General features: G+C 37.7%; 2 protein-coding genes across 2 annotated transcripts; one reads left to right on the top strand and one right to left on the bottom strand.

The window, feature by feature from the left end:
* Positions 1 to 2618: 2618 nt before the first annotated feature.
* Positions 2619 to 3756, bottom strand: LOC122060492 (bidirectional sugar transporter SWEET5-like). The gene has a single exon (XM_042623591.1). The coding sequence runs from the start codon at positions 3543 to 3545 to the stop codon at positions 2808 to 2810; it is 738 nt and encodes a 245-aa protein (XP_042479525.1). The 5' UTR covers positions 3546 to 3756; the 3' UTR covers positions 2619 to 2807.
* A 10575-nt stretch (positions 3757 to 14331) lies between these two features.
* Positions 14332 to 16258, top strand: LOC122064987 (ankyrin repeat-containing protein BDA1-like). Its single transcript, XM_042628787.1, has 2 exons — positions 14332 to 14907; positions 15758 to 16258. The coding sequence occupies exons 1-2, from the start codon at positions 14332 to 14334 to the stop codon at positions 16256 to 16258; spliced, it is 1077 nt and encodes a 358-aa protein (XP_042484721.1).
* Positions 16259 to 20730: the final 4472 nt, after the last annotated feature.

Raw genomic sequence — 20730 nt, forward strand, 5'->3', positions numbered from 1 at the left:
TCTCGGGAGAATTACCCAATGGGCTCTTACTAGATTATTTTGATTTTGGTTTAATGTAACTCCAATCCGAAATATGATCTGATAAGCTCATTTCTATTCAGTTCTAATCGATTCGATTTAATTTTGTTGATTCAAACTAAGTTTTAACACCCCTATTTGATGTGGTTTCAGATTTTTTCAACCTAGTGAACTCAATTTAAAATTTCTATATAGAACAAGGAAAAAAAAAAAATCATTGTAAAATGATGCTTGTGAGGTGTTTCGGCTTTCTCAACCATGTCTATCCATTACATGCATGGGACCAGCCCTGGACCTGGTGAACTCAATGTAAGATGATGCTTGTGAGGTGATCCGGCTATCCATGAGTATTAAATGGGACCCAGCCACAGTCCTAGGGAACTAAATGTAAAATGATGGGACCCTGCCCCAGACCTAGTGATCTCAATGTAAAATGGTCCTTGTGAGGGGTCCCCGCTTTCTCAACCAAGTCTAACCATGACTATTATATGGAGTGAAGAAAGACTATTGATGTGAAAATTTTCAAGGACAAAGCTAATTTAAAGGGAGGCGCCCAAGTCTGTATATGGATCACATAGATTATTCACATCAGATGTGGAATATGCATCTTTGAAGGTACATTGGAGTTGTGACGCTTCAATTCTAATATAATTTGTTGGGAAAATTTATCTATTTTTATTTAAAACCATGGATTTAGGGGACGGTAGATAATCTAGATTAGAGTGGCGAGTATTGATCGATTTTGTCCTTGATTTTTTTAAAAAGTATAAATTGTTACTATTTTACCCTTAAAATGATGTGGGTAATCGATATGGATCGATCTCAACTAATACTGATACAAATACAATATAACTGATACAACCAATACTTGAAACCATGCTCAAAACTCATCATTAAAAGAAAAAAAAAATCATAATATTTTCCATTTTTTTCTTTGATAGAAAAAACATTGTTATGTTGCAGCTCAATACAAGAAATGCAAAAGGAGATTCTTAGATAGAAAAAACATTGTTATGACTAACAACACCTGAGCATGCACTCGAAGTGTTTTTATATCATTTGATGTGTGCTGAAGAGGAGCTCGAAAATAATGAAATGATTATTCTATTTTTCTCTTCAAATGATTATTTATTTTTTTATTTATTTTTATATCATTTCTTATCAAACAAACATAGCCTAAGTGGACATACAGATGTACCAAAGACCAAAACCGACTTCAATCATGGAACATGGGCGAGTAAAGTGGGCATACATCTTCCAAACCGACTCAAGTTGGTCTCAGCGCCTCACCTCTTTTTGGGTGAAAACAAATTAAGAGGTGACGTGATCACCGCTCATTCATCTGGGTTCGTCGTGTACTTGTGATCCCACATGGCCATGAATCTCGAAAGTCGAAACTAACCCTAACTGGGAAAGTCGTGTATTTGTGATCTCATTACTTGTTATATTCTAATCCTACAACAGACGATGAAGGAGATCCTTGTTGGACCCCACAGGGTTATCATTAGTAATTTGAACCTAATCTTCATTGAACCTTGTCAAGAGAAGAGGTGCTAATCACACAGGCTTCAATCACACAAACTCAATTCATCTTATATTCTCTATCCATTAGGAAGGTCAGCTTTGCATCTTCCCTCCTCATTATTGACGTCTTTAATGATGACCAGCCTAAGATGGTTTTTTTGGAAGAACCAGAAAAATTTTGTTCCTTCCAAAGCTAAACAATAGTACTATAAAATGCAAGTCCAAGAAGAGGATCAATTATTTCAATGTCCTTCGAAACACAAGAGGTGAAAGCTCACTCAAGAAAGAGAGGTTAAATTTCTCTAACCCAGCTCAACGGAAATAACATAAGGGGGCTACCTGAATGGATCTCTTACACAATTTATCCTTGGTACGAATTAGGAAAGGCATCCATCATACAGCTCCAGGCCATGTTCTTAATTGGCTATCTAACCCAGCATGGATGGGAAGTATGAAAACTTGAGTTGGGTATTAGGTATTCCATCTATGCGGATCAGCCTTCGTATGAGAATGGTTCTCGTCCTAGGACTTGATCCGCTATCTAAAAACTTATATAATTACTGAAAAAACTAGCTGTTGAATCACAAATTTCCATGGATTTAAAATAATCTAGTTCGAAATTGATCATAAAAGCATTTAGATCTTTATTTTTTTAGATTTTTTTCTCCTTTTAATCACTTATGAAAACCAACAAAACTTAACCGTGGGTAAGGTAATCCCATGGCTACACACACACATGGATGGGTTCTATATTATTGAAGGCCATAAACTTAGCCCAACTCCAGCCATTGGGTTCTCTTTCTTCAAATCAAATCGTCTACCAAGTTGATAGCTCCACCACAGGAGGTCCCTTGAGCTTATTGTCGCCAGTATCCTCATCATCATGGACAGGGAGTATGAAAACAGTTGGATATTGGGTAGATTTTGGGCAGATTTCATCTATGCGGATCAGCCCCCATATGAGAATGGTTCTCGTCCAAGGACTTGATCCGCTATCTAAAAACTTATGTAATTACTGAAAAGGCTAGCTGTTGATCACAAATTTCCATGGATTTAAAATAATCTAATTCGAAATCGATCATGAAAGCATTTGGATCTTTATCTTTTGAGATTTTTTTTTCTCTTTTAGTAAATAAAAACCAACAAAACTTACCTGTGGGTAAGGTAATCCCATGGTTACACACACACCAACATAGATGGGTTCTAATTATTGAAGGCCATAAACTTAGCCCAACTTCAGCCACTGGGTTCTCCTTCTCCACAAATCAAATCGTTTGCCGAGTGGATAGCTCCACCACAGGAGGTCCCATGAGCTTATTGCCGCCTGTATCCTCATCATCTCTCGGGGTTGATCTGTAGTAGACTGCATATAATATGAGTTGAGCTAAGCCTCCCAGTGATCCAATTCCATTCCCAGTGAGAACAAATGGATCGAAACGGAGGAGCGCATAGGTGACCCAGATTACTCCATTGAGAAAATTGGTGAGAGAGAGCAGAAATGGCATGTATTTAACACTCTTTGTCCTTATAACCTTCCTCATGATAAGTAATGGAGAAAGGTACATGCAACAATTGAAGAACACAGAAATGATCCCAACAAATAGAGACCTCTTAGTGGTTGTGTGAAAACAGAGAAGGGTTACCAAAGCTATCACAGCGAAGAAGATTACTTCAACCAACAGAACCACCAATATCTTCTTTCTCATCTTTTGGTTGTTGCCGGCGAAGATGAAGAAGATGAGGACATAGATGATCTCCAAAGCGAGGCCAACGCCATTGATGGTGACGATGAGAAGGCTATGGGGATGGACAAAAGGGAGACCATAGAAGACCCACATGATGCAATTCAATGTTGATGCAAGGTAAGGGTCAGGTTCGAAGCCCTCCACTGCTTTCTTCTTCCATATCTTGTATATAGTTGGCATTGGGGATGCAAATAAGCAGAAAGAAATGACATTTCCGATGATGCCGATGATAGTCCGAATGGATTCCTTATCAACCATCTTGGATGAGGACTCTTCGCCGATCTAAGCAACACAACAATATAGGACGTTTTTTTATTGGATGGAGATAGATATAGAGGAAGTGTGTGGTGATGGATCTTTATAGGTAGTCAGTCTTGAGAACAGAATAAGTCCATAAGCGAAGAAGAAAGTCTTTCCACTGAAGGGAGAGTAAGGCCGTAGTAGAAGGAAGATAAGTTAAAAGGAAAAAGAGTGTTGGGTATGCCTAATGACGAATTGATACGGAATTTGGTTTTCCAACTCTTACGATTTGAATCTGTTTTTTATGTTTTGGATGAATACAAGTATATCAAAGCAGACAACACAGAAACCACATAAAGTAAACTACACAAAAACCACAAAGGGAAACCAAGGAAGAAGTCATACCAAAATAAAAACAAGAGAGACGGCCTAAATCTTTAGAGGGGAGGAAGACAAAACAACCAACCACAGAAAGCGATACAATAAAAACTAGGGGCAAAATCTTTTCCTCTTATGTTTATCTTTAATTTTCAAGGTTTTTTTTTTGGTAAATATATTAATCTTCAATTTATTTCCTTTCAAATTTAAATCTTTAATTTTTTTTTTTTTTTTTTTTGTAGAATTTGAATCTTCAATTCAATCACTATAATGTTCATGATCTCTCTCATCAATATTTCTAAAACTAATCTTGCATAATTAAGATGGAACCACAATTTTTGAAGTGCATCAAACTCTCAAGTTCAATTACAAAATTATTTAAAACATTGTATATATTGTGGACAGGGACAAAAAAATGCAGTTACAAAATATGATGTAACCAGCTGGGTTACAAACAGGCTTTTCATGCTGATCACAACATATTTTCCCATTCGAGAAATCTTTCCTTTCTTACTAAGATTTCTTCAATGTCATCTTTGCTCGCATCCTAGTTTCGATTGCCTTGTGATGGAGCTTGAGAGTATCTTGGGATGGAGCTTGAGAGGATCTGGAGCCAAAAAAAAAAAATACCTTTAAAATCTTCTCTCTCTCTCTCTCATTTTATCATAAATCTAAGGTAAGAATATCTCCTAAAATCTCTCCCTCTTACCCTAGATTTCATCATAAATCCAAATTAATATTATCATAAAAACACTTCCCAAAATCTCTCCCCCTTAAGATTTAGTAGAACTACCTGAGTTCCAAGGGGATCTGCTGCTGATTTTTTCTTTTTTGTGTGTATGTGTGTGTGTTTTGACATCTTTACATTACGCTAGGCCAATGTAGAAAGTGAATTTATTAGAGAGAGAGAGAGAGAGAGAGAGAGAGAGAGAGAGAGAGAGGGAGAGTCTAGTACTAAATTGGTGAATTGAGACTAGATTCTATCTTAAGAGGTCTGACCAAATCTTACCATCCAATTAACCTCCACACATGTTATTAATCGATTGTTCCCGGCAAAAGGATGCTACCCGACAGGTGTCCAACTGATTAATAACTCGGCAAGTTTGAAGCCTTTTTAGAGGCCAACATGTTTAAAGACAGTTTAAAGATAAATGCGTCATTTGTCTAAGGCCCATTTAGCCCAATTATTAGTAGTTCTATTAAAGATCGAGCTCGATCAACCATTTTATTAATGGGACCATGCCTGACATATGATAATATGCCGATCAAAGTGCAAGGTTCTAATGTAGAAAACCCAACCAATACCGATCCAACCTGAACAATTGACACCCCTACCAGTAACCTAAGGCAGCCAAGGTACAATGAATCATAAACCTCTCTTTCACTTAAATTTCTGTGGTCTACATGACCACTGATGGGCTGTATTTTCCAACTACATCTTTTATAGCCCGGCCTAAGGTTGTGTTGTTCGGGCTCCCGTAGGCTGGACTTGCTAGATTGAAATACCCATAAAGAATTTTTCTTTTGGATGGACTAGTGACATTAGGTCTTTCTTGTTGGAATACAACGCAAACAAGCGGGTTCATGGAAAGGTTGAGGAATTTTTTGTTCTTAGGGTTATATGGGTGTTGTATATGATTTTGTTATAAATTTGATGTGAGTTTTTTTTTTTTACTCAATTTGAGAAAGGTATGAGATAATGAAGCATATCTCAATAATAAAGAATATATATTTCATCTCACTATGGATATAATAATCCCTCATACCCGAATGTCTCATCTCACCGTGGACCTAGGCATTCCCCTAGACCCCAATCACCATCACTGTCTCTAGCTCAACAAAAATTTCTAACAAAATTCCATTTGTAATGGCATGAAAAAACAGTGAACACCACCGTGAAAACCTTCCCATCGGGACTGTGTACATGTGAGAACATTTCCATGAAGGAGGAGTTGCAAAGGACGTGGCTGGAGAGAGAGGTAAAAGTTCATCTTTTTTGGAGGAATCAGAAATTAAGTTTAAGGTAGTAAAGTATTAATAAATCTAGACCAAGTGTAAGGAAGTGATACTAATTACCACTAAAATCAATCTCAACCTTAACTGCTCAACTTATAAAACCTCTCTCCCATCCCTTTACGTATATCTGTTAAGAATTAGTTAGAAAAATAAATCTCAACCTCAATGGCTCTAACTAATAAAATCTCTCTCCCACTAAGTTCCGATCGTCTCTATCTCTGGATCATTCTACCTCAGTTTAAAAGAAGACAAGACTCGATCATAACCCTTACCCTATACGATGTAGAGGGAAATAAAATATGATCTCAATAAATTGTGGAGGGCACTGGATGAGTGCGTATGTGAAGATCTTCTTCAATTTTCCCACTCATCCTGACCTTCCACATGTTATTCAGATCATATTCATTCAACCACAACAACAACAACAGTACGAGCAGAGCAAAGAGATTCTGGAGATATGGAAATTACAAGAGCCAAGAAGAAGAAGAGATAATCATTCTTCATTCTTATTTTTCACATCTTTTTTACTGCTTATTTTTTTCTCTCTACTTATTTTCTGGATTTGGGTTTGTGATGTTGTGGTCATCGTATATGATGCTCAAGGATTTGTATAAAGAGGAGAAGACACACACAAGGGTTTTAGATTACTAAAATCCTTCATATTCTTAGTTCATAAAAAAAAACCTTATTCTCAGCCTAATTTAACCATGGGTTTTCTTTTTTTGATCCCAACGCAATTAAACTGACCTTTGCAAACCTGGCCAGGTGGAATCAGGCTCTTCTGTGATGCAATAGCAGAGATAGCACACATCTGATGGCCTAAAGCACCCATGCACAGACCTCTGGGCAGGCCCCTAAACCATGAACTGATTGCGGGGTTATCGATACAAGAACCTTAAGAGGGATTTCACTTTTCCCCCAAACATCAAATGAGATTGATTCCTAGATTTGATCAAGAATTTTAGGTCGAAGAACTCAATTCCTAAGATTTTGTTCCATCCAGATTTGATAGGTGGTAACCCCAAACATCATCCTACCAATCCAATCTTTACTAGACTTACCTCTAGACATTTTTATATTGTAGAAGATTCTTATCTTTAAGGGGCCCACTTGGTCCATGATGAACACATTTATGTGTGAAATCTAGGGTAGTAAAACATGCATTTTACATATTTATAATGGAGCTACCTTGGGTTTTACTCTCTTTTTGCAGGTTTTATATTTTCTAGGCCTTAAAGACTATCAGACGTTATATCTTCAATTTTACACGTAAAAAGGTCCTATTTCTTTTCATGGTTGCGAAGAGGACGAAATTCTGAGCAAGATGGACGTGTTCAATTAAAAGTACACATTCGTTTGGTCACCCGTACAAATGATTATTCTTTTCGGGCCAGAAAAAGAATAATGGATTAGAACTGAACTGAGATGCGGAACCAGCCCATTTGCAGTTGTCCCAGAGGTACAAGGAATATTCCAAATGCCAACAAGGATCGATGGACCACATCCTTAAGTGATTGAAGATTCATTTTTGATAACAACAACTACCTAGCGTAGTTGGTGAGCTATGGTGTACAAAATTCCCTTGCTCATCAAGAGGTCTCAAGTTCGAATCTTATGTTTTTTTTTTTTTTAGAGAATTTTGTTGAAGATTTCCTACTTTTCACTCACTTAAAGCACTAAGGGCATGGAGGGAATTTCCACATCGAATTAGAAGCAAGGAAAATCGTGGAAGGGTTCCTGAAGAGAAGAAAAAAAAAAAAGGAGAAATAGAGATTGTCCAAATCTTCTCTCTCCTCCACATCATCACCAAAATATTGTCCAAATGACACAAAACAAGAAGAAAACCGTCCCTTGGAGGGAGAAAAAGAAGAAAAATAAATTAGAAAAAAAAAAGGAAAGAAAATAAGCAAAAAAATTACAGGAAATTTATCAAAGTTTATTTCTCTCTTCTCTCTCCTCCACCTTAGCACTTTTGGTCTCAAAAGATCTCACAATCAATTCTGGGTTTCTCCCTTTTAGGAAAGAGAAATTTTTTACCTTACCTCCCCATTCCCTATAAATACAACTCATGTTAGAGGAGGGGAGACAATTCATTCTTCTTCTAGTTTTTTTTAGTTGCTCTCTCTTTAGTTTTAGTTCTTTATCTTTTCTTTAATCACTTTTGTAATATATATTTTTTTTTATTTCAATTAATGCAAGCACTCTTTTATTTTTATTTAGCCTTTTTATGTTTATGATTTATGCAATTGAGTTGTAATTTTTTAAGTTATAGTTCTAGGTTTAGATCTAGGTGACAAGATCATGAGCCGTGGAGCAATTTTTTTTTTTTCAAGATTTGTTTTCTCTAGTACTAGAAATTTCAGATTTGGTTTATTCTAGATCTGGTTTTTAGTACTGGTAGTATCTCAAATCGATCAAGTTTTCAGTTCGAGGGTTGAAGTTCAAGTAAGTAGGTTCCTTCAGTAGTCTTCTCTCCCCCCTCTCATTCCCTCTTCTGACTACCATTTCTTTCTTAATTTAGGATTTTAATTTCAGTTGTTACATTATTGCTATCCCTTTCCCCCAAGGTTCATGGTTAGTGTATGTGTTGGCTTTGCCCCTCCTAGCCATAGAACCATCACTTTATTGTTTTTATTTTAATTGTCTCCCTTTCCTTAAAGTCAAGTAGAGTAACCCTTGTAAGAGTGACTCTCTGGTCAAGTAGGGAAGCTCATATTATGATGCATCCCTCAGGCTAAGTAGAGAAACCTACTTGTGAGTCTCTCTCTAGCTTTCTCCCCTTTCTTTTACTTTATTTTTATTTCAGTATTTTTTTTTCCTTTATTGTTTTTTTTTAATTGCGTGGGTTGTTTATTTTCAATTATTTATTTATTTAATTTTAATTGCGTGGCTTGCGTCTTTAAATTCTTAGATGACGAATGGTTAGGACGTTATTTTAGATACATATGTTTAGGACGGTAATTAGAATTAGATCACAACCATTAATTGGTTCACTTTCGCATTATTAAAAGAAATAAAAAAATAAAGTGGCTGCTCTCCCTGTGTTCGACCCATAGCTACATTGATCCGTACGCTTGCGGTTACATTTTAAATCTCAAACATGCAATTGAGAATGATAGAGTCGACATTCTTGATTTATTGATCTCTACATGCCCAAATTCTATCACAGAACTTACTATTGGAGGGGATACAATTCTTCACATAGCAGTGAAAAATGAAAGGTTGAAAACCTTTAGGGCATTGGTGGAACAATTTCCTACACTATGGTTTCAAGTATCGGTTTGGTATCGGCTGTATCAGCTGAGACTAATCCCCGATCCCTAACTGATCCGAATCGATGTTTCGTATCGTTTCAGGGGTAAAATGGTAAGAAAATAATACATCTTAAAAAAATCAAGGGTAAAATAGACCGATACCCATCGATAAGATCCGATCCAAATCGATAACAGTGGATATCGATACTAATACCTTCCCCTAAATCCTTGTCCCGCACTCAATATGACTGACATTCTAGGTTGGAAAGACCAACAAGGGAACACAATCTTACACATTGCAACTTCATCAATACAACTTGAGGTATAAAGCACAATCCGTCCATCTTTTTTTTTTTTTGCTATGTATTGTTTTCTTTTCCTGTATTGGTATACTCAAAGTGAAGAAAATAGAGTTTTTCTTAACAAAGCATATTTTTCATATGTTTGGTTGAGGAAAATCATTTACTAATGCATTAGTTTTTTCTATACCACTTTCTTCCCAAAGACTCCATCTGGTTGCAAGTTAATGGAAGGAAAAGAACATTAAAGAGATTTTGAAAAGAAAATTAAAACTTTAGCAATCACGATTATGTAACTATCTTATTCAAAATGATTACCTTATTTTTCAATGAAACCTCTACTTTTCATCTTAAAACCAAGGGATTTGGTTGCACAATATAATAACTTTAAAAATCAAATTTTAATTATCTTGGAGTTAGTTACAAAATCACATTAGGTAATGATTTTTTTTTTCCGGATTTTATCTTGATTTTAATTCACTTTCACTTCTTTTGTTTGCCTTCAACCAAACAGAGCCAAAATGATAGGAAATTAGGGATTCTTGTACTTCCATGAATTTCCATTCGGCCAAATAGCATGTTAAATATGAAAATTCTCTCTACTTTCCTTTCCACTATTTGTTATCATTCCAAGTTAAGCTTTAGGCCACAGAACCAAGTTAAGCCTTAACACCAAACTACACCCATGTATTGAATGTCAAAATCATTCGGAGTTAGCGACTACAGTTGCAACAGGGCCAGGTTTTTGAAAACCCAAGCTCAACCCAAGTTCCCAAGGCTCAGCCCAAGTCCAATCCTGCTTGGTCCTGCTTTATCATTAGACCATATGGTTAGTAATAATAACCAACTTCTTTTGATAGGTAGGCCCAAAGGACAGTGAACTCATTATGTCAACCAAGCTATCCCAATAACCAACTTTGAAAATACCCACCCTCTTTCCCTCTTATTTGTAGACTCTCATCCCTTTGGATTTATTGGATTTAATAATAACGACTCAATTATCAACCATATTATATATATATATATATATATAGGATCAGATTGGGTTGGGCTTACCCAGGCCAGGCCCGACCTTAGGTTGGGCCTAGGAATCTCAACTGAGGCCTGCCCCTCAGGCTGAAAAGCCCAACCCAAACCCTACCGGGCTCAAGATGAGCTTCAAGCGGCTTCAGACCCACCGAGCCAAACTTAGTGCTCCTAGTTTCGATTATATACGTCTTCATTCGAATATAAAGAGACTTACAAGGGAAGGGAAGTGAAGTGAAATTTTCTAAATTAAAAAAGAAATTTGAGAAAATTTATGTCACTCCATTGTACTAGTTCTATGATTATTGAAACTTCTTTACTCAAGTTTTCACTTCTGATTCTTCCCACAAAAGAAAACTTCTACCTCTCCTTCTCCACTAGTATTTTAAAGTACTCAAATTACCTTTCCTTTATTGAAGGAAATGGGATCCATTCTTCCTCTCTTCCACCTCTTCTAAGTTCTATATGTCGTCGATATCTGATCAAATCATTTATGGTCAAGGAAGACACTCCAAGTGATATGAAGAATGCACAAACTATGCATCATTTTTCCTGTCATTTGTATTAATTTATAACCTCACAGATGGTAGATTTCCCTTGCACGTGACAATTCGTATGGCCTTGACATTTATGTTGATCACTTATTTGTTATCAATATGGACTATAGGAGAAGGATTTGATGAGCTTTTTCTTGTTGTTTCAGTAGTGATACTTTCCAAATTCTGCAAGTGCAGTCAGAAGACATTAGGCTAATGTTGATGGCACATTTAATTTGTATAATATGTTTTTTTTTTTTTCTTTTTTCTTTCTAGATAATTCTTTTCAATACATAAAATATGAATCTTGTTTGGCATTCATAAATCAAAATAATTATAGGAAAATGACACATATCGTTCATCATCAACTATCAAAAACTCGCCGCCGCAACAACTAAGTGGAAGACTAGAGTCCTATATATAGAGTTTGTGCATTCTCTCATCGGTGTGCCAAATGGGGAAAAATATTGTTCCCTTAATTTGACAAGAAATTGGGTTTCCAATTAGAATCCAATTGCCTAATTAAAATTTACCTGGTCAATTAGAAATAGGTCTAATGGAGCAACTTCTTTAGGAATGTAAATATTCCTACAATTTGTCTTCTCACATTGCAAGGCCTGAAATTATTTAACTTTATCTATTTATATGAAATTTAGTTATTTAGTAATAATGGGATTTATTACTTCTATTCTTTGCTTCTAGTTTTTTTTTTTTTCCTCTCTTCTCGTTTCTGCATGATACATCGATCTTCACTTCTATCCTTTGCTTTTAGTTTGAAGTTTAGTAAATATATTTGGATTGGTCTCATATCTTTTTTTTTTTTTTTTCCTTTAAAAATCATATGTATTAAATTAGAAGAGGAAAAGAAGGAATTTATAGGAGGTTGACTTGGCCCATACTAACTCCACAATCGCATTAAGTGTGAGTAGCCCTAAAAAAATAAGAGGAGTCAAACTTAGAACCACACGCTTTTGAGACGAAAGTCTCTTACCAACTCGGCTGCCCCCTTAAGGTTTATAGGAGGCTGACTTAAGAATTAAGCCAGATATATAAAAGAGACGGGTAGGATCCCACCTCCCAGCCTTTGCCATACCCACCACACATCCAAGCAAAACAAGATTGATGGGGCTAAAGCTATGGAGCATTGGAGCCCAAATCACTGAAGAGCAGGCAACCTTTAGACCCATTTGCCAAATACACTTCCAGGCTGAATCGTCAAGTCGTTGCAGTGCCGTGTTATATTAGCTATTAGTCAATAACTATGCTTCCAACGTTTTTTTCACGTAGAAGCTATTAGTCAAATATAGAAGTATTCTTGACAGCTGCAAGTTGATGTCGTCATTGCCTCGGGAGATACGTTAGATTGGTAGGATTCTTTCCCATTTAATTTTGATTATGAAATTAAAAATATTTTTCAAATTCCTTATGTAATTGTACACAAGGTTTCAAAACTTGAGATCGATTTCAATCGATATTGATTCAATCAGATTGGTATTGATTAGGATCAGAAGGATTTAACCCTGTTTTTTGAACCATTTTACCCTTTGATATCAGTACTCTTTGGTCTTCAATCGTTTGTGATGTAAATCACCCATCCAATGGCATTGTTTTAATTAACTTGTGGACAGCGGAGGTACAGGCAGCACACTCCACATCAAATGGTGGATGAAAGCATTTAATGATGATGCGATTGAAGAATTTCCCTTAAGGTCCAGACTAGACTTTCGATATAGCTTACAACTAAGAAACAGAGGAAGAGAGTTTCAATCAATTAACTTGTACACAACTGATGCAATGGTTTGAAATCTGATTCCATCCAAGAAATTCCGATTGTGATTCCAAGATATTTGTTCTTGATTCCAACCATTTGTGTTTACTCCAACCAATTTTGGACTCGTTTTAACTATATCCAGAAAACTTTGTTCCAGAAAAATAATATGCAACTACCACCACTCCTGGGTAGCCAAATAGTTTTTTAGATTGATTCCATAGAATTCATATGACTGACTTATGATAACCAAACAGTTTATCAGGTAGACTCAAGTAATTGAATTATGATTTGCCAACCAGTTATTCTGTCAGAACTAATAATCCACAGAAACACTCACAATGGAATTACGTTCAGAATAAATATAAGTGCCCAGAGATTTACAAAACCAAACACATCCTTAATCACTCCACTCAAATTCGATCATGATTTCAGAGAGTTGAAGCTGGGCTGACCATCCAGATCACGCACCTGACCCAGAAGAAAACATAAAAAAATGCAGAACCATCAAAGCGTTTTTTTTTTGGGGTGGGGTGTGGGGTTGGTCTAAATCAGTAAAAGAATGAATTTTTTTTTTTTTTTTGCTAACATCGGGTATCTAAACCTTCGGCCTGATTAGTCTTGCGGGTTCATACTGATCCCACAACTGCATGGATCAGATCATACTGAAAGTAGTGAAGAGTATTAAACACCCCGTGTAAGTGGCTCAAGGTGTGCAAAAAGATGAATTAATATAAAGGGATGTAGAAGATTAGCATCATACTCGGACAAGGAAAAAAAAGCCATTGAAAAGACTTTGAGGGACTTATGACATTGCCACTAATAAAGAACAAAGCAATCTATCATTGTCCTGAGACCCCACCTATGACATTGCCATTATCGGATGACCTAGAACAGTGCTACAAGTCAATCAATCTCGCCTGGTGGGAGAACAATATTCAAAATTGGAGAGCTTGTGGTTAGACCATGGTTTCAAGTATCTGTATCGCATCGATCGTATCGTATCGTTATCAGTTGAGACTGATCCCCGATCCTTGACCGATCCAAATGGGTTATCCGTATTGTTTTAGGGGTAAACCAGTAAAAAAAAAAAAAACGTAATTTTTCTAAAAGTAGAGGGCAAAGGTGACCAATACACACTGATCCTCTCTGATACTGATCAGATTGGTATCGGCAGAGACCGATACCAATACCGATACCGAGAACTAAATCCATAGGTTGGACAGAATTAATGGACAAGTATGGGTCAGTGAGGACTGTTCTAAATTTTTCTTTCCTACCTGAGGACATGAACAAACAATGTTGACTCAGTGTTGAAATCAACTAACGTATTAACCAGTGGTTGCGACTATACCACCGCAACGCTGTTTTGTGATTCCGTTCTATTTAAAGGCATATAAGCTATTAGTTTTAAGCACTGGTAGACACCCTCACCACTTCAGCATAGGGCATACCCCAACTCAGTGACTTGAAGGGTTTTCACTCTCAATTTCCTGAAAAGGGTAGTTGCCACTTGATCTTGTTGCAATGGATGAAAGCTTGATCAATGCAGCTAAGGCAGGAGATAGAAGCCACCTATATGAATTACTTAGGCAAAATGCATTTATTCTTGAAGTCTTCGATCAAATCCCTTTTGTTGATACTCCTTTGCATGTTGCCATATTAGCTGGCCAAACCCATTTTGTGGTGGAAGTGATAAACCTAAAGCCTTCATTTACTAAGAAGCTAAACCAGGATGGGTTTAGTCCTTTGCACTTGGCTGTTGCAAATGGACACTTTGAAATTGTGAGAGAGTTATTGAGGATAGACCAAAATCTATGCTTTTTAAGGGGAAGAGATGACAAAATTCCTCTTCATTGCGCAATAGAGAATGGCAAAATGGATGTACTAGATTTATTGATCTCTACATGCCCAAATTCTGTCACAGAGCTGAGTATTGGGGGAGAAACAATTCTTCATAGAGCAATGAAGAATGGTAGGGTGGAAACCTTCAAGGCACTAGTGGAACGGCTTCCGACACTTAAGATGACTAACATTCTAGGTTGGAAAGACCAAGAAGGAAACACAATCTTGCACGTTGCAATTTCATTGAGACAGCTTGAGGTAAAAACACACTCCATTCTTTTTTTGCTATATATCGATTGTTTTCTCTCTTATAGTGGTAAACTAAAAGGGAAGAAAATAGAGTTTTCCTCAACAACACATATTTTCGTGTTTGGTTGAGGAAAATTGTTTACCAATGCATTATTTTGTTGGTATACGATGTCTTGTATTCCGTCATAGTTTAACCCATGGAGTATTGGTGTAGACCCCCTAACAAAACAACGGGTTGTGGGTGTTGCAAGGGGGGCATAGCCCCCTGCATAGCGGGGGTGTAGGGGGGCACAACCCTCGCTCGAAGCTTTTATTTGAGGGCAGGTTTGTACTTTCGATATTAGGGTTTTTTTGCTATATATTTGTAGCGAGGTTTATTTTCTCTGTACACAATTCTAAGAGGTGTGAGGATGAACGTTGTAACCCTATTCTCTATTGATAGTGTAGCAGAATCTCATCTCATAGAGGACGTAGGAAATCTTACTGAACCTCGCTTGCAAACTTGTGTGCATTGTTGGTTTTTATTTTTCCATTACCTTCAGCATCGCTTTTTGGATTGTGTTTCTACATACTTTTCTATCCCACTTTCTTCCCTAAGACTCTATCAGCTTGTAAAGATCCAAATCATGCATTGAGTTAATAGGATTTTACCTAAGATTTTGTTGCAATTGGATCTTCCTTCTCTTCTTCACTATCCAAGGTTGTTTGATTTGAAAATAAGGTTAAAGCAGCAAGAAAGAAATTTCTCTCTATCTTTGTAGTCGTTGTTAGTTGAGATTCAATGATATAAATCAATGGTTATGATTTATTTATTTATTTATTTTTGTGGCCAAATTCACTTGATCTTCTAGTGTCACAGATGATGGAGTTTTTATTATTGGGTCCTTGCCGCAAGAGTGTTAGGAAGGTAGCAAACGTCACAAATGTGAGAGGTCTTACAGCCTTTGATATCTTTAGAGAGCTTGATACAAGTCATGAAGTTGAAAGAAATGATCGTCTGCGGTTGCGGAAGATTGGAGATATCCTTAGCAGTGCTAGTGGACCTAAGAGATGTAGATGTATTCTTGCATCCGCATGTTTTTGTTGTTGTGGTGGTTGTAATCTCATGCGATGTGTGACCAAGAAATTCAAGGTGAATAAAGGTACCCCGACGACCTCCTCGTCTGGCGGCGCCACCGCGACAGACAACATCTCAGCATTCATTGAATTGGTTAAGGCTGCTAACTATGCAGCATTTACCTTGTCCTTCATACTAATTTATAACCTCACAAATGGATTTCCCTTGCGCATCCCAGTACGAATGGCCTTGATATTTATGTTATGGGTCATCAGTAAGGTTGAATCCAGAACCAGGATATGAGGACTCTTGGCTTATTTTAGCAGTTATATCCTTTATCATGGTGGTGGTACTTACCAAATTCTTTTCTACGATAAAGAAGATATTTTCCAAATTCCGCGAGTGGTGGAAGAGAATAATAGGCTGATGATTTTCCAATGGAAGCACAATGGAATATATATTTTGTATATGGTTTCTTTCCGTTTGTTTCAATCCCTCTCTAGTTCTTCATTAATGTCAATTAGTTGCTCTTACCTCGTAAGATCATGAAATATCAAATTTACCTTATATATATATATATATATATATGAATAGCTCAATTTTGCTAGTAATTAATAAAATGAAAGGGGGAATGTTTAGAATTGATTGACATGATTTTGGAACCTCTACACATATGTTCACCTTTTTTCTTTTTTTTAGGTGAGATTCGTAATTGTTTTTTGTCCAATCTTATTATGGTCTACAGGCCAATTAGTGGGAGATAGGGGGCTAAGGGTGTAAAAAGTCTTGAAACGAGATCTGCCTTTTGGCATTTTGCTCCAACAAGTAGACAATGCCAACAAGGGAGCCTAGTTTTTTTTTTTTTTTTTCACATGTGGCTGGAGTTGATCCTCGTACCTTTAGGCGTCAACTTCTACCAACCTATGCTGCTATTAGTGCGTTAAACCACAACACGGGAGCCTAGTAGGAAATATATAAAGTATGTTGAAGGGCACCTAGCATTATGTGTTACAAGTTATTATATTGTTTTTATTTGAAGTGAAAAATAACACTACCCCACTAGTGTTCCACAAGTCTAGACACATGGCGGAAGTGGAGGTAGGTTGTGACAAGACCCCCATAGTCCGGCTCCATTTCCCCATGTGTCTGGGCATGGGAACACTAGTTGATAGCATTCGTTATCCTTTATTTGAATATCTTCTTAGGGTTTTTTGAGATTTTCCTGGTTTTTCTATAGTTCCCATGACATTTCAATTAATTTAGGGGTTTCTAGTTATTTTTGGGCTAATTTGGGTTTTTCAGGGTTTTAGTGATTTCCACATTTTATGTGGAATTCTGCTATTTTGGGGTTTTTTTTTTCTATCTATTTCTAGGAAAATCTGGGATTCTTAGAGTTTTTAGAATTTTTGGAGATTTATAAGGATTTTTGGAATTTCTGTAAAATTCCTAGATCGATACTAGCATCAGAACTTTAGACTCAGGGGTTTGGGATGGCTCAGAGCTTCTAGAGAGAGGATTTTGGGTGATTTTGGTTGTGAATTGGTGTATTTTGATAAATATTATTTTTATAGGAAATTTACATGTACATCCTTAGGTTTGACCTAATTACATACATTCCCCCTAGTATTTCAAAAATTACAAATAGAACACAGCCCAGCTAACATAGTGAGAAAGATGTTAATTTTAAAGTGAAAAAAGACATAAATACTCTTTTACATACATGAAATAAAGCAACCAATACAAAATACCAAGTTAACACTTTCCCATTTCTTATATCAAAATCCCCAAATTCCCCAAACACTTTTAAGTTTTAAGGTAGGGCTATCTCCCTGATCTAGTCAACTTGGATTTGTATGTTGTATTTGTTTTTCTATCTTGTGGGAAATGATTTTTCTTGATACTAGAATGGGAATGATACGCCGATGTAATGCCGATGATCAGGGTCGAAAGGAGAAAGAACCTCAAGGGTTGTGAGGAAGGGATAGACAATGAGAGGAACTTTTCCCATAACAAATTAATCTAATCCAATAAATTTTTTGCCTCACAGCGCCTTTCAAATTTTTTATCCCTCTCCTCAAATGGAGGAAAGTATGGTCACGTAAGGGAATTTCAAAGGAAAAAGGTTCTATGAACTACCAGGGGTAGGGTCCAATAGTAACTCTTTGTGGATATTTCCAGGATTACTGTTGCTAATTGCGATGGTATTCTGGATTATAAGGGTGTCAAAATAAAATTGAAATCGGAACGATCACTTAAAAACTCAATATCTTCCAAATCGAATTGAAATATTTTTAAATTATTGAATAAGCAATTAATTGGGTAAAATTAATTATGTTCTTCAGTAATTAAAAAATTACTAATTTTTAATACGGATATGGATCGACAGTACACTAGGCCAGATAAAACAAGGATACCGTGGTGAGAAGGCCTGTTAAGTTTGAATCATCATGGGCTCTGATACTTGAACTAATGTGCATCCTTCTCCCTTTCATTTCATTTGTGTTAGTTTAAAAAAAGAAGAAAAAGATTTCTAAATCTTCAACCGGTACACTGAAAGTAATACTCTCCACGTACGTTATCTCTCCTCGCCGAATTCCTAAATCACTAGTTAGGGGGAAATTTCTGTCTATAAAATAGGACCTTCTGTTTCAGTTGTTGGTGAGTTGGATCACTTCCCCGTCGTTCTCTTTGTGCGGTTGTGGAGAGAGAGAGGTGGTAGTGCTGTTACTTACTACTGCCGTAGTAGTGTGGGGGGCTTGGGTGTAGCGATAAACAGAGTAGATCGAGCAGGGGGTGGCCGGTAGTGCTGAAAGATTGATTGATTAATTGATTGGGTAGGTACTTGCCGAGGAAGAAAGAGATGAGGGGAAATAGTAAGGAGTTGGTTTTGGTGTTGATGTTGGTGTTGTCATTGGTGTGTGCCTCTGTCTCTGCAGTATCGGTATCGGTATCGGCATCGGCATCGGCATCGGCATCGGCATCGGCATCGAGAAAGGTTTTAGAGTCGGAAGGTTATGTCTATAGACGTAATCTGCTCGCTAACGGCCTTGGCAACACTCCTCCGATGGGGTAAAAACTTTAAATCATTTCTTTCTATAATCTTCATGCTATGCTCTCTCTCTCTCTCTCTCGGCCTCTCTCTTTCTAATGCTACCAGTCAAGAATTGACCATTCAGCACAGTAGTGGCAGTGGTGGACTTGTCTGTCTAATCTACTGCTCTGCTAAGGGTGGGGCCGAGGCTGAGGCTGAGGCTGAGGCTGAGGCTGAGGCTGAGCGGTCTGTCGGAGACGGTGTTTGTTCGTCGCCGATCGTCGTCGTCCGTGTCAGCTTTTATCACTATTTAGTTACTTTCTGCGAGTTGCTCTTTCCCTTCCTTAAAAATTGTTATTTGGGGTGGGTGGGTGTGTCTTCCCTTTTTTCTTTCTTTAATCCTGAGTCTTTCTTCGTCACATTAGTTTTGTTCACTTGATTTGGTCTAGTGGGACTGTTTTCTCCAGAATACTGTCAATAGAACTAGAACTGGCCACCTTATATGGATAAAGTTAAAATTTTGCCCCACTCTTCTCCTTTTTCTACCCACTCTCTGCGCCTTTGCCTTCTGTTCCACATCCAAGGTCGGTGGCTTTTCCTTGTCTTTTACCTTTAAACGGACAAAGGAGTGGTCAATGGTTCAGCTATAGGGAATCGGAAATCGTTACCAATTGGATCAGTCGATATGGGTTGTCCAATTCCTGGTCATCTTCTTTGGGCCCGTTTGATAACGTAACCAGAAACGTGTTTCTGTGATTTTCTGTTCTCAGAAACACAGAAACAGCATAAATACCGTTTGGTAAATGTGTTGTGTTCTACTTGTTTCTTGAAGCGTAAATTGAAATTTATAACAATTTATGCTTCAAGAAACATGAATGACGAAACAAGTTTTACTTGTTTCGCTTGTTTCTCGAAACAAAAAAGGGGAACAAAATAGTTCGATACCCCGACCCTTTTAAAAATCCAAAGTGCATATTGGGACCTTCATTCGAAGATCGACAGAGAAGAGACCTGTACAACCGTTGAAGACGACGGTTCCCCAGTTCACCGAGATCTCTTCTCCCCCTGCGTAACCGACGACGAGGAAGCAGCGATCTCCTCCTGCGTAACCGACGACGAGGAAGCAACGATCTTCTCCGGCGTAACCGACGACGGGGAGCTCCAAGCATTCGACGATCGCGAGTTTAGCCTCACTGTACAAGAATAGAAGACGACCTGCAGCCCTGCGAGTTCAGGCTCTGCTCCTCCTGCGTAACCGACATCACCGAACTTCTCTGCTCCTCCTGCGTAACCGACGACGGTAGGCTCTTCTCCTTCGGCGTCGATCGTCGACGGGGAGCTCCGCTCATTCGAAGATCGAGATATGCCTCCCTGTCCAACCGTTGAAGACGACCTGCAACTGCGCATCCAGATCTCTGCTCCTCTTGCGTAACCGACGACGGTACGCTCTTCTCCTCCGGCGTCGATCATCGACGGGGAGCTCCGCTCATTCGAAGATCGAGATATGCCTCCCTGTACAACCGTTGAAGACGACCTGCAACTGCGCATCTATATCTCTGCTCCTCCTGCATAACCGACGACGGTACGCTCTTCTCCTCCGGCGTCGATCGTCGACCAATTGGCGCCCCGTGTGATGCCGAAGGAAAGATTGGGTTGAATTAATGCTCTTTTATTTTATTTGATGATGATATAGATCGAAAGGATCATGTCTGGGTTTTCGTTTCCTTCTGTTCTCTGTTTTTTT

The sequence above is a fragment of the Macadamia integrifolia genome, chromosome 2, assembly GCF_013358625.1.
Source record: "Macadamia integrifolia cultivar HAES 741 chromosome 2, SCU_Mint_v3, whole genome shotgun sequence".
Lineage (NCBI taxonomy): Eukaryota > Viridiplantae > Streptophyta > Magnoliopsida > Proteales > Proteaceae > Macadamia > Macadamia integrifolia.

What these genes read in the sequence shown, in the direction of transcription:
- LOC122060492 (XM_042623591.1), bottom strand. Translation starts at nt 3,545, where the DNA reads ATGGTTGATAAGGAATCCATTCGGACTATCATCGGCATCATCGGAAAT.
- LOC122064987 (XM_042628787.1), top strand. Translation starts at nt 14,332, where the DNA reads ATGGATGAAAGCTTGATCAATGCAGCTAAGGCAGGAGATAGAAGCCAC. An exon ending in TTTCATTGAGACAGCTTGAG is followed by an intron (nt 14,908 to 15,757) that starts GTAAAAACACAC and finishes CTAGTGTCACAG; the next exon opens with ATGATGGAGTTTTTATTATT.